Source organism: Xenopus laevis, chromosome 2L (genome assembly GCF_017654675.1).
Source record: "Xenopus laevis strain J_2021 chromosome 2L, Xenopus_laevis_v10.1, whole genome shotgun sequence".
Classification (NCBI taxonomy): Eukaryota; Metazoa; Chordata; class Amphibia; order Anura; family Pipidae; genus Xenopus; species Xenopus laevis.
The window spans coordinates 181,885,467-181,899,440 of NC_054373.1; the positions used below are offsets into that span (position 1 = coordinate 181,885,467).

Below are 13,974 nucleotides of genomic sequence, written 5' to 3' on the forward strand. Positions count from 1 at the left end.
TTAGGGTTGCGGATAAGGTACTTGCGGGTCGGGTAGCGGGCAAGAATGTGGGTGCGGGTGGCGGTTCAGGTTTAAAGGATAAGTAAACCTTTAAAAGAAGTGAATGTAAATTTGATGAGTGTTATTCTAAGCACTTTTATCATTTGCATTCATTATTTATTTTGTTTTCATTCCAAGATATTATGGGATACATGTACTGTTAATATGAATGAATTCTGTTACAACAACGCCACCTGCTGGTCAGTTTCCCACCAGTCTGACCACCAAGTAGTCTGACTAGTCAACCTTGAAAATGAGTGAATATAAATTTGACGAGAGTGTTATTCTAAGCACTTATCATTTGCATTAATTATTTATTTTGTTTTTATTCCAAGATATTAAGGGATACATGTACTGTTAATATGAATGAATGAATTGTTCCAACAGCTCCACCTGCTGGTCATTTTCCCACCAGTCTGACCAGCAAGTAGTCAAGGAAGTTTTCAGGAGAAAGAAAGAGGCTGCTCTGATGTTCTTCTGCTTAGGGAAGATTTGACAAAGGTTTCTAATTTTATTCCTAAGCAGAAGAACATCAGAGCAGCCTCTTTCTTTCTCCTGACAACTTCCTTGACTACTTGGTGGTCAGACTGGTGGGAAAATGACCAGCAGGTGGCGCTGTTGTAACAAAATTCATTCATATTAACAGTACATGTATCCTTTAATATCTTGGAATTAAAAATAATTAAATAATGAATGTACTTTTACAAAAGTGCGTAGAATAACACTCTCGTCAAATTTATATTCACTCATTTTCAAGGTTTACTTATCCTTTAACAAATTGTTTCCGCACAGGACTCTAGGAAGAAGTCCTGAATATATCCTGATCTGTGCTGGGTTTTGTGCAATAATCCGAAGATTTTGTGGTTTTCAGGCAAAAAATCTGAATAACAGGATATTTTCGGGAAATGTATTGATAAATTAGGGGAAAACCCCGTTCGGATTTGGTCAGAGTAGTTTTCAGAAAATGAGATAAATGCGGACTAAATGGGCCACTTGGTGTTGGCCAATCAAATTCCACCTCTGTCGTCCTGTTGGCAGGCACATCAATATGAAGACACCCCTAAAGTTTGTTCACACGTCCTTTCATGGCGTCGGCCATGATTACGTACAGGCAGCGTTCAAAGTCTTCGGATTCAGCCCTCCCATTCCAGTCCCCGAGCAAAAAGATCCTGATCCCGACTTCTCCACGGTGAAATGCCCAAATCCGGAGGAAGGAGAATGCGTCCTGGTAATAATAATAACGCTTCTTACACTTTAGTTGTAGGGCTCCAGCTGGCAGCTCAGAAGTAAAGGCTAGCACTCCGTACGGGGATTTGGGGGCTGCTGCTTGGCAGCCGCAGCTATGGGGGTGATGTGCAAGTAGTTTGGGGTTCAGCAGACCTCATCATAATATCAACAGGGTTAGAGAGATTGGTCATTGTGAGCATTCATGGTGCCAGATGAAGTAGCTTTAGGTAAGAGCAGATAGAAAATGGATGGGTAGACTCTTTAAAGTATCAATTTATAGGAGAAAAGCTGATGCTTTAAGGCTGGTTAAAGGGCAACTATCATAACAATACAATCAATTAAATATTCTGCATTGTTTCTGAAAGAATCAAGTTTATGTTCACTATTCCTCTCTCAGCATCTGTTTCTCTTCATTCTCTCTTCATGCAGCAGTTGGGTGTCAGATATTCATTGACAGTTAGATCCAGTATATCTTATAGGGGGGCTCCTTTTGCCTAGAAGATGTATTAGAGCTCACTCTATTAAACTCACCAGACATCATGTCTCTCTACATGCAGGATTTGTGCAAAAGGCAGTTATTTTGTTAGGTTTTGTTTGTACTGTAATCAATTATTTGAGTGAGCTCTAATAGAGGCTGTCTCAGTATTGGCACAATAACACTCAGCGAATGCTTCTGTCCCATCCAGGAGCTGTCTCTCAGGCTTGCAGAGAAGGAAGGAGCCCGGGTTGTGGTGGCAACTGATCCAGATGCCGACAGACTGGCAGTTGCTGAATTGCAGGACATGTACGGAGTTTATCTTTGCCTTCGCCCTTTATTCTCGGATGCAGGTTATGTTTTATTACACGCTGATTTAAGGACATGTCTTGTAAGATCACTTGGAAGCCTGTTGTCCTTTCTTTTGTTTTTGTGACTCTCCCTGGTTGCTGTAATCAGTGGCCCTAGCAACCAGGCAAAGGTTTAAATGACAAACTGAAAGATAAGGGACAGAGGTCCTGAACAGGAAGAGAAGCGTTAATTTTGTTTCCTTTTTTCATTGTCTAGTTGGTTTGATAAAACACAGAATATTTGCAGACATAAATAGCCCCATTGAAGCCACAACCAGACAATGAGGTTAAACTATGGTAATAAAATTAAATGAACTGTTAGTATGATTTAGAGAGGGATATTTTGAGACAATTTGCAATTGGTTTTAATTTTTTTGAGTTTTTTAAGTTATTTAGCTTTTTATTCAGCAGCTCTCCAGTTTGCAGTTTCAGCTGTCTGGTTGCTAGGGTCCAATTTACCCTAGCAACCATGCACTGATTTGAATAAGAGACTGGAATATGAATAGGAGAGGCCTAAATAGAAAGATGAGGAATAAAAAGTAGCAATAACAATACATTTGTAGCCTTACAGAGCATTTGTTTATTCGATGGGGTCAGTGACCCCCATTTGCAACCTGAAAAGAGTCCGAGAAATAAGTCCAATAATGAAAAAAACGAAAAAGAAAAACAAATAATGAAGACCAAATGGAAAGTTGCTTAGAATCTGCCATTCTTTAACATACTAAAAGTTAACTAAAAGGTCAACCACCCCTTTAAGATGCTTCTCATCCAAATGGATAAGAATAGGGTGGAGAATGGTTAAAAGGAAAGGGACTAGTTACTGTGCTTTATAGTTAGCTGCACGTGTGATGTCCAATACCCGGGGGCCACTGGTTAGTGACTCTTGGCTTGTATCTTGCAGGGGCCGCTGGAAAGTCTTCACTGGCAATGAGTTGGCTGCACTGCTGGGCTGGTGGATGTTCTACTGCTGGGATAAGTCCTGCTCTGATAGATCTGATGTGACTGATGTTTATATGCTGGGGACCACCGTCTCCTCTAGTATCCTGCACTCTATTGCCAGCAAACAAGGCTTCCACTATGAGGTAAGCGTTCAACTTCATATGTGTGTGTATTGGGTATGATACTCCTCACTGATATATAACACGCGGCAATATATATAACGATATGAGAAGTCACTGAGGGGTTGTTCTGTGACCATATAAAGGCACAAGGCTGCAGGCTGAGTTATATAGGGAACTCTTAGTATCACTCATGTATTATAAGGGATAATGTACCTCCTACTGTAAATGATAAGGATATTAGAAGTCACTGAGGGGTTGTTCTGTGACCATATAAAGGCACAAGGCTGCAGGCTGAGTTATACAGGGAACTCTGAGTATCACTCATGTATTATAAGGGATAATGTACCCCCTACTGTAAATGATAAGGATATTAGAAGTCACTGAGGGGTTGTTCTGTGACCATATAAAGGCACAAGGCTGCAGGCTGAGTTATACAGGGAACTCTGAGTATCACTCATGTATTATAAGGGATAATGTACCTCCTACTGTAAATGATAAGGATATTAGAAGTCACTGAGGGGTTGTTCTGTGACCATATAAAGGCACAAGGCTGCAGGCTGAGTTATACAGGGAACTCTGAGTATCACTCATGTATTATAAGGGATAATGTACCCCCTACTGTAAATGATAAGGATATGAGAAGTCACTGAGGGGTTGTTCTGTGACCATATAAAGGCACAAGGCTGCAGGCTGATTTATACAGGGAACTCTGAATATCACTCATGTATTATAAGGGATAATGTACCCCCTACTGTAAATGATAAGGATATTAGAAGTCACTGAGGGGTTGTTCTGTGACCATATAAAGGCACAAGGCTGCAGGCTGAGTTATACAGGGAACTCTGAGTATCACTCATGTGTTATAAGTCATAATGTACCCCCTACTTTAAATGATAAGGACATTCAAAGTCACTGAGTGGTTGTTCTGTGACCATATAAAGACACAAGGCTGCAGGCTGAATTATACAGGGAACTCCGAGTATCACTCATGTATTATAAGGCATAATGTACCCCTACTGTAAATGATAAGGATATTTAATAGGTCCTCTTAATTGACTGGTTTTATTCCATTACAGGAAACCCTTCCAGGATTTAAATGGATTGGAAACAGGGTGAAAAGTCTCCTGGATGATGGGAAAACAGTTGTATTTGCATTTGAAGAATCTATAGGTACCCTACTTCTATCAGATGCTATATAATCTTATTTATAGCTGAAGGGCAGGGTGCTGGGACCTAATATATGTGTGTGTGTGTGTGGTTGTGTGTGGGGGGGGGGGTTGGTTGTAGCATTCACATTAGTAGTGCTCATGGCTGCATTAACCAATCAATGTATTTCCACATTGATGTCTCACGCCCGTTTGGGTTGGAATAAGTTCTTCTAATACTCCCCAGGTATTAGGGTGTCCCACTTATTAACCCACTCCCATGTTATGTGTAGAAACCACAAAATATATATTGCTGTGTGTTAAAGGTAATAAACCCAGAGAATCATCATATAACTAGGACAATGGGATTCTACACTGTGTCATAATACAGGTATGGGACCTGTTATCCAGAATGCTCGGGGCCTGGTGATTTCCTGATAACGGATCTTTCTGTAATTTGGATCTTCATACCTTAAGTCTACTAGAAAATCATATAAACATTAAATAAAGCCAATAGGCTGGTTTTGCTTCCAATAAGGATTAATTATATCTTAGTTGGGATCAAGTACAAACGACTGTTTTATTATTACACAGAAAAAGGAAATCAGTTTTAGAAATGCAAATTATTTGGATAAAATGGGAGTCTATGGGAGACAGACTTTCCATAATCCGGAGCTTTTTGGATAACAGGTTTCCAGATAACGGATCCCATACCTATACCAATAGCTGGAAGATCATCTATCTCGTCTACTAACTACATAACCATCCTGCCTTTCTCTCTCTGCTTTCTGGATAACTGGTTTCTGGATAACAGATCCCATAGCTGTAGTATCTTTAGACATTAGTGGTAGGGGCAAGCAGTTTAAAGGGCATGTAATGGCTATAAAATAAAATCCCATTTTTACTTTTTTTAAGAAACCTATCTCCAATATACTTTTATTTAAAAATGTGTGCAAATGGAACCTGACTGTATGCAGTGAAATTCCCCCTTCATTTACTGCTATGGATAGGAATTGTCAGACGGTCCCTAACTGCTCTGCAGGGAAACAATCATACTTATGAACAGCAGGAGGAGCCCCCGCCTTACTTCCCAGCCATGCAGAACTCAAGCAGCTTTGTTTGTTTCCCTGTAGAGCAGTCGGCGTCTATGTAGAGATTTGTATTGGATTTTATTTTTGCCTTTACATCCCCTTTACTGTTTCCAACTCCAGCTGCAGGGACAAAGATCATGGAGCCAGATTTAAACAGATAAACTGGGATTCTATTTGGAGGATTATTTTGCTGCAGCCACTGGTTCTGCAGAGTTGGAGAAAGTTTATATTAAACAATACAAAAACTATAAAATCCACATTAGATTACATGACAACACAGGACCCAGTGCAGTCTGTATATTCTGATTATTAATCAGTCTTGTTGTATCGGCTTCTGGCAGATATTATTTGACTTGTTTTGATCATTTATGCCGATCCCTAAGCAGCCCAGATCACACTGAGCATGTGCACAGTCTTGGTCTTGCAAAGATGTATAACAAAGTTACAAGATGGTGACCCCCTGTGGCCAACGTTGAAAGCATAAATCATTTGTTTGATTAGGCTTGTGGTGCAGTAAGATCATGTTTATGTTTAGTATACAAAATACAGCATTTCTAGCCTTATTCTATTTTAGACTTTACTTTTACTTCCCCTTTAAAGACACATATTGTAGTCAAAATTCTCAATCTCCATGCTATTGGCTGCCCAGCGCTAGATTTATTTTGTATATATTTTATAAATGACTACTGTACTGCTTTGCCCAGTTTTTAGTTGGGGACTTGAACAATTTAATTTACAATTGGCGTTTGCTATTTCTCCCAGGCTTTATGTGCGGAACGTCGGTGCTGGACAAAGATGGAGTGAGCGCTGCTGTGGTTGTGGCAGAAATGGCCGCCTTTCTGGATAGTAACCGTGTGACCATGGAGCAGCAGCTGGAGACAATCTATGAGACGTAAGGATGGAGAGTTACTCATTTGATGCCATTTATTAGGCACCAAGTAACTTGTTCCTTTAAAGGATAAGTAAACCTTGAAAATGAGTGAATATAAATTTGACGAGAGTGTTATTCTAAGCACTTTTGCAAAGTACATTCATTATTTAATTATTTTTAATTCCAATATATTAAGGGATACATGTACTGTTAATATGAATGAATTTTGTTACAACAGCGCCACCTGCTGGTCAGTTTCCCACCAGTCTGACCACCAAGTAGTCAAGGAAGTTGTCAGGAGAAAGAAAGAGACTGCTCTGATGTTCTTCTGCTTAGGAAAAAAATTAGAAACCTTTTCAAATCTTTCCAAAGCAGAAGAACATCAGAGCAGTCTCTTTCTTTCTCATGACAACTTCCTTGACTACTTGGTGGTCAGATTGGTGGGAAAATGATCAGCAGGTGGAACTGTTGGAACAATTCATTCATTCATTCATATTAAGAGCTAGGCCACACGGGAGGCAATTTCGAGCAACTTTGAAAAACGTATCACCGCGTGTGAATAGGCGCAGGCGACTTTAGCACTAGCGGGTGCGAGATACCAGCAAGCCATTCAGGGAGATTAGTCGCCTCAAAGACGCGGCGATTTGTGGCCCTAGCCTTACAGTACATGTGTCCCTTAATATCTTGGAATAAAAACAAAATAAAAAAATAACAAAATAAATAATGAATGCAAATGATAAGCGCTTAGAATAACACTCTTGTCAAATTTATATTCACTCATTTTCAAGGTGGACTAGTCAGAGTACTTGGTGGTCAGACTGGTGGGAAAATGACCAGCAGGTGGCGCTGTTGTAACAAAATTCATTCATATTAACAGTACATGTATCCCTTAATATCTTGGAATAAAAACAAAATAAATAATGAATGCAAATGATAAGTGCTTAGAATAACACTCTCGTCAAATTTACATTCACTTATTTTAAAGGTTTACTTATCCTTTAAGTAGAATACTGATTGTGCAGAATGTCTAAAGAGAATTGTTGTTAGCGAGCTCTATAAAATGAAATTGTCATGATGGTTAGTGTATCTGAGAACCTCTGCTGTAAAGCAAGTTAGGAACGCTGCAAATTATTATTTTTTTTATTGTGACTTTTTCCAGTTATGGTTATCACATTTCAAAGACCTCTTATTTCTTGTGCTACGACCCGGCCACCATCAGAAGGATATTTGAGCGTCTGCGGAACTACAGTGGCCCAAAGAGATACCCCCAGTTCTGCGGCCCGTACGGCATCCTTCATGTTAGAGATGTGACCATGGGCTATGACAGCAGCCAACTGAATGAGAAATCTGTACGTCTGATTGGTGTATTGGGGTCTGCACCCACTGTCTAATTGCTCAGCCCTTAGAGGAACAGTTCAGTGTAAAAATAAAAACTGGGTATCTCTGTGTTACACATCCAGTCACTCCAGCCTTTATACATTACATTTTTGCCTAACTAACTATATTAGATACATTTTTTATTTTGCACAGCCTGTCTATTTTTACACTGAACAATTCCTTTAAGCTGTTTTTATTTTGATTCTGCCTCCGGTTCTTCCAGCAAAATGTACTTTAAGGGGTTGATCTGCTTTTCTATCCAATAATAATAATAATACAAGGAATTCAGAAATAGTTCCTTCAACGTAAAATCTCAATATTTCTTCACTCTTTCCTTAGGGGTGTTCAGGCAAAAATAGATTTATAGGTTTACTGTGCCTGTTCCAGGATGCTCTTAAAGGGGTTGTTCACCTTTAAATAAACTGTTAGTATGATGTAGAGAGGGATAGTCTGAAATAATTTGCAATTGGTTTTCATGTTTTATTATTTGTCGTTTTTGACTTATTTAGCTTTTTATTCAGCAGCTCTCCAGTTTGCAATTTCAGCAGTCTAGTTGCCAGAGTCCAAATTCCCCTAGCAATCATGCACTGATTTGAATAAGAGACTGGAATATGAATAGGAGAGACCTGAATAGAAAGATGAGTAAGCAGCAATAACAATACATTTGTAGCCTTACAGAGCATTTTTAGATGGGGTCAGTGACCCCCATTTGAAAGCTGGAAAGAGTCAGAAGAAGAAAGCAAATAATTCAAAAACTATAAAAAATGTAGGCCAATTGAAATGTTGCTTAGAATGAGCCATTCTATAAGATACTAAAAGGTAATTTAAAGGTGCAACATCCATTTAATGGTTCTTAGTTACTTGATAGGAAGTTGTTAATGTTAAGTGTTGATTGGAACCACCACTAGTTACTCCTGTGCAGGTATTTACTTTGTCCCACTGGGCTCTCCTTATGCGCAGGTCCTGCCGGTGAGTAAGAGCAGCCAGATGGTGACCTTCACCTTTCAGAACGGCTGTGTTGCCACCCTGAGAAGCAGCGGGACGGAGCCCAAGATAAAGTACTATGCTGAGATGTGCGGCTCTCCAGGCCAAGGGTAAGTAACCAGATTTCCACTGGCTGCCCTTTTCCCTTTATTATAACTGATTCCCTCCTTCTAAGTAACCACTGACAATTCTACCTGTTCTTCTCCCTCTAGAGAAAGGTCTTTCTTGGAAGAAGAGCTGAAAAAGGTCATCGATTCTCTAGTGGAGAATTTCCTGGAACCCAGCAGGAATGGCCTGATCTGCCGCTGTGTGTAAATCTTCTTCCCACCAAAGCACCCCATCACTGTGTCGGTAAAGTTACGGCGACCGCATCTTACAAAACACCAAAAATGAGATGGCGATTACCAAAGAGCAAGCAGAGTTGATCCCTGCCTTGGCTAAGCCATAGGGTGTCCCGACTACTGACTGCAGGGATGTAGCTGCTCCTAGTGGGTGACCCATAATGCCCTGGGCAGAACACTTTATAAGCTGAAGAGCGGACGGAGGGACATTTCTACTCACCTGAGTCATATTTCTCTGATATCCCTCTTTTTGTCTTTTTTTTGACCAAATCATTTACAGCATCTTGTTAAGGCGCTTGATGTTCTGCATGAGTTGCACTAAGCCTTCACCCCGGCGGGGTCGGTGTCACAGAGGGGCCCATTCCTCTCCCGTCCTATCAGGTGGCACCAGGGAGGCCGTTACAATTCTTTGTCTGTTTTGCCTGTTTCTTGTTAATTTATTATAATTTTTTTATACATTTTATATGATGTATAAATATTCTGTGCAGGAGCCACGCCTGCTCTGTTTCCGTTTATTTTTTCCCGTATTGCATGCGTTTATATATCAATATTTTAGCGACCGAGAAGTGTGGCGATGAAAAAGCATTTGGTTTTGCCGTAGAAATAGCGTCGTCTTTTTTTTTTTTCGGGATGCACCGAATCCTTCGCAAAAGATTCGGCCGAATAATGAATTTTTTTTTTACTTCCTTGTTTTGTGACAAAAAGTCACGCGATTTCCCTCCCCTAATTTGCATATACAAATTCGGATTTTGCAGAATGATTTGCCCGAATCAGAATCCTGCTGAAAAAGGTCGAGTCCCGAACCGATTGGATTCGGTGCATCCCCAGTTTTCAGCGATAAGGCGTGTAGCGTTAAATACCAGAGTTGTGTTTGATTTAATTTGAGCATTGTGCTTAAAGACACAGGCGCTTTTCAACGTTAGAATTGCGAAGACAATTACGAAGTTATTTGAGGGATGCCGGGAGTTGTTTACAAACATGTAGCGCAAAATTATGGCAGAGAGGCGAGCCAGTGCTCGTGTGCATCACAATAGGGTTCCATTTATTACTGGGAAATTGTGAACCCTTGGCAACCAATCAGAGTGTAGCGTTATAATAATAATTCATAATAAATGATTGGTTGCTGCGGCTGTGTTGGTGCAAATTCTGCCAGTGTTTAAATTGTAGAACATAGAGTGTTTATACTGTTCTATCACTAGAAATTGGCATTTCAGTGTCATTGAAGTATCTACAGAGAGGGCACAGACCACTACTACAGACCACTAGTAGCAAATTACTTAAAGGGGTTGTTTACCTTTAAATTAACTGTTAGTATGATGTAGAGAGGAATATTCCGAGACAATTTGCAATTGGTTTTCATTTTTTATTATCTGGTTTTTGACTTATTTAGCTTTTTATTCAGCAGCTCTCCAGTTTGCAATTCCCCTAGCAACCATGCATTGATAGGAATAAGAGACTGGAATATGAATAGGAGAGAGACCTTAATAGAAAGACCAGTAATAAAAGGTTTCAATAACAACACATTTGTAGCTTTACGGGGCATTTGGTTTTTTCTTAGATGGGGTCAGTGACTCCCGTTTGAAAGCTGAAAAGAGTCAGAAGAAGAAGGCAAATAATTCAGAAACTATATAAAAAAATAATGAAGACCAATGGAAAAGTTGTTTAGAAATAGCCATCCTATAATATACCAAAGGTTAACCACCCCTTTAAGGCTGGGGTGAGTTCCCTATAAACAGCATTTTAGCCATTGAGGCTGAGATAGGACAGGGCTGAGGGAAACCACTATGAAGTCTCAGCTGATTGGCCCAGAGATGATTGGCTGCTTTAAAAGGGTGTTTCCATTGCTTATAAACCCGCCCATGCAGAGCCGTCTGACCGAGTTTCCCCGCAGCCTTCCAGCGGTGTGCTTTAAAGAATTTAAAAATGAGCTCCTCGTGTCTAAGAAGCTTTTAAAATCTGCATTATATTGAATTTCAAGTTTTTTTTTTTCGTGATTTCTCATTAGGGGGTGATGGTCCCCTTTAACGTCTACCTATCCAATACTTAAAGTGATTTTTTTTGGGGGGGAACTGTTACCCGAACGTGTGTTTCATAGCAGAGTGTCTCATAAGGCACAGCCCTGCCCTGAGCATTAATACAATCTATATTGCTATCAGAAAAACCAGCTGATTTTAATGACTTTACACGGCAGGTAAGTGGTTTTGTATAACTTACAGCAAGAGACTAGAGGGGTTATGTAATTAAAGGCACTAAGTTTGTCCAGGGGCAGTAACCTGTAGCAACCAATCAGCAGGTAGAATTTCCTGGTCACATGTTTAAATGCAAACATCTTATTGGTTGCTACTGGTTACTGCTCCTGGGCAAACTTAGTGCCTTTTATTACATGTGGGGGTTTATGGCTTAATGTCATTGCTGGTATAGAAACAGTAATTCTTTGCATTAGACCCACTACTAACCTCCCCCGGCTACTCCGGTACTTCTGCTCCTGTGCTGCTCTCTTTCCCATGATCTGGTGGGGGCGGAGCTTAGTTTTGATTGTGAAATTGCTCTATGAGACTTGCCCGCTAGGGGTAGATCTTGCTTCATCCAATAGCCTTCCTATGCTCTTTGACTTCAATGCAGTGGTAGACCCCATTCATTTCCAGTATCAGTCTGTACCCTGTATGGCCTTGGGAAAGAGAACAGCCCACAAATAGGAAGTAGAAGATTGTCATTGCCTGCTAGTAAGAATTTGGCAGATTGGAGTGGTTTATCTAGGTGGAAAATCCCCTGGGGGTTGGCCTGTTGAAGTTGGTCATATACAGTCTCTTAGTAGTGACAAACGCTTCACCAGGATTTCTAATACAATCAAGTGCCCTCTCTTGTATCAGTGTAATGGCCGTTGTGCTGTATATATACAATGTGTGTGAGTGTGTAGAAGCCTTTGCACTTTGTGTAGCACCTGTGAATGTATCCCCCGGGCCCCTGTCGTCTGGGTTGCACTACTTTCTCTAAATTGCACTGTTTCCTTTTACAATTGTGACGTCACAATCGCTTCCCTTTAGGTCATGTGATTTGTGAATTGGGTTTTCCAATAAACTTTGACCAGATAACCTGGCGCGGTCAAGGGAAAAAGTGTTCCTAATTCTCAAGCTTTGTCGATTTATTTGAATGAGTGCTCGTTATACTTGGTTATGACATCACAGATATGATAATGACACTGTTGCAGGATTGACATCTTGTTCTCCATTCTTAGATTTAATAAGTTCAGTAACCGAATTGGATTGACTGCAACTGTCTGGGTTGTGGCACTGGGGGTGCGGGGTTAGTAGCCCTCATCCAGCCTTTGTAGCCAAGAGTAGAGGCCCCTCTACCAGGTGATCATTAGGGGAATTTTATAGAAAATGTTTTTCATGAGTGTAACCTGTATATATATCCAGCCCCCTATAGGCCAGGACACGGGATACGTGCTGTTTTCCACGTCTTTTTAATTCTGGCTAAATTCTATTCCCCCGTCCTGTGTTTGTTTTTTTGGGATTGCACAGAAGTCAATATAAAAGTGACCCTTATGGGCAGGACAAGGTCCTATCATCCCACTTGTAACCTCCCCCTGGGTAAGTGAATCCAATCTCCCCCAGTACTTACCCAGGTACAGAGCTCTGATTCTCTGTACTTCCTGCTCCTGGGCTGTTCTCTTTCCCATGGTCAGACAGGAACTTTCCCCTGGGTAAGTGAATCCAATCTCCCCCAGTACTTACCCACGTACAAAGCTCTGATTCGCTGTACCTCCTGCTCCTGGGCTGTTCTCTTTCCCATGGTCAGACAGGAACCTCCCCCTGGGTAAGTGAATCCAATCTCCCCCCGGTTCTTACCCACGTACAAAGCTCTGATTCTCTGTACTTCCTGCTCCTGGGCTGTTCTCTTTCCCATGGTCAGACAGGAACTTTCCCCTGGGTAAGTAAATCCAATCTCCCCCAGTACTTACCCACGTACAAAGCTCTGATTCGCTGTACCTCCTGCTCCTGGGCTGTTCTCTTTCCCATGGTCAGACAGGAACCTCCCCCTGGGTAAGTGAATCCAATCTCCCCCCGGTACTTACCCAGGTACAAAGCTCTGATTCTCTGTACTTGTTGGACTCTTCTCTTTCCCATGGTCAGACAGGAATCTCCCCCACTACTTACCCAGGTACAGAGCTCTGATTCTCTGTACTTCCTACTGATGTGCTGCTCTCTTTCCTATGGTCAGACAGAAAACGCCGGGCAGTGGGAGAGACTGCACCAAAATCCCCCAGTTCTGTTACCTCATGGTGCTGTGCTGCCCTAGTGGTGAGCTGTGTGTTACACTGCTTGTGTTGCTTTAAGTTACTGTACATTTATGTTAATGGTTTTTGTGTTTCCTGTGTTATAAATAAATGGCATTTCTGTTACACCCACTGCGCCTCTTGCCTAATTCTTCTCTTGGGGCCACAGTAAGGGATAGGGGGCCACGTGGGCATTGGGGGAAATGAGCCTGTAATGGTGTAAGCCAGAATGCAGGGAGTTGCCATTGGCTGCAGGGAGTGGTGTAGCCTGGGATATAAACTATAATAAAAAGGGCAAGTTGTGCTCACCACTAAAAAATGTAAAACCATTAGGTGGGGGTGCAATAAGGGTGTGACTACATAATTCACACAGACAATATGCCAGCGGGGCTTTTTATAGAGCAGGGGCACAAGAAAGGGGATACCAGTAGGTGCGTTGGAAGAAAAAGCATTTTAAAGGGGAAGTTAACATTTATATATTTTTTTTTCCTAATTATTAGCCGTTATAGCCTATTTTCAGCCTGCAGTAAATAAATAGTAGGGATGTACAGAATCCATTAGTTTGGATTCGGCGGAATACTGAACCGAATCCTAATTTGCATATGCAAATTAGAGGTGGGAAGGGGAAAAAATTTTACTTTCTTGTTTTGGGACAAAAAGTCATGTGATTTCCCTCCCTGTCCCTGATTTGCATATGCAAATTAGAATTCAGATTTGGTTCGGCCAGGCAAAAG

At 41.0% G+C, this 13,974-nt stretch overlaps 1 protein-coding gene across 2 annotated transcripts in view; it reads left to right on the plus strand.

Annotated features, from left to right (window-relative positions):
- The window catches only part of LOC108705411 (glucose 1,6-bisphosphate synthase-like), a 33,020-nt gene extending 19,648 nt beyond the window's left edge, over nucleotides 1-13,372 (plus strand). The window contains exons 7-15 of one of the 2 annotated variants that reach the window (XR_005965542.1): nucleotides 1,078-1,267; nucleotides 1,953-2,050; nucleotides 2,993-3,173; nucleotides 4,229-4,322; nucleotides 6,151-6,280; nucleotides 7,419-7,608; nucleotides 8,597-8,730; nucleotides 8,833-12,589; nucleotides 13,126-13,372. Coding sequence is in view for 1 of the 2 variants with exons in the window: in XM_041582780.1 (XP_041438714.1) it covers nucleotides 1,078-1,267; nucleotides 1,953-2,050; nucleotides 2,993-3,173; nucleotides 4,229-4,322; nucleotides 6,151-6,280; nucleotides 7,419-7,608; nucleotides 8,597-8,730; nucleotides 8,833-8,935 (1,120 nt within the window). In the remaining variant the exon portion in view is untranslated. Of the gene's footprint in view, nucleotides 1-1,077; nucleotides 1,268-1,952; nucleotides 2,051-2,992; nucleotides 3,174-4,228; nucleotides 4,323-6,150; nucleotides 6,281-7,418; nucleotides 7,609-8,596; nucleotides 8,731-8,832 lie in introns of both variants that reach the window. The other variant, XM_041582780.1, reaches the window with a different exon arrangement.
- Nucleotides 13,373-13,974: the final 602 nt, after the last annotated feature.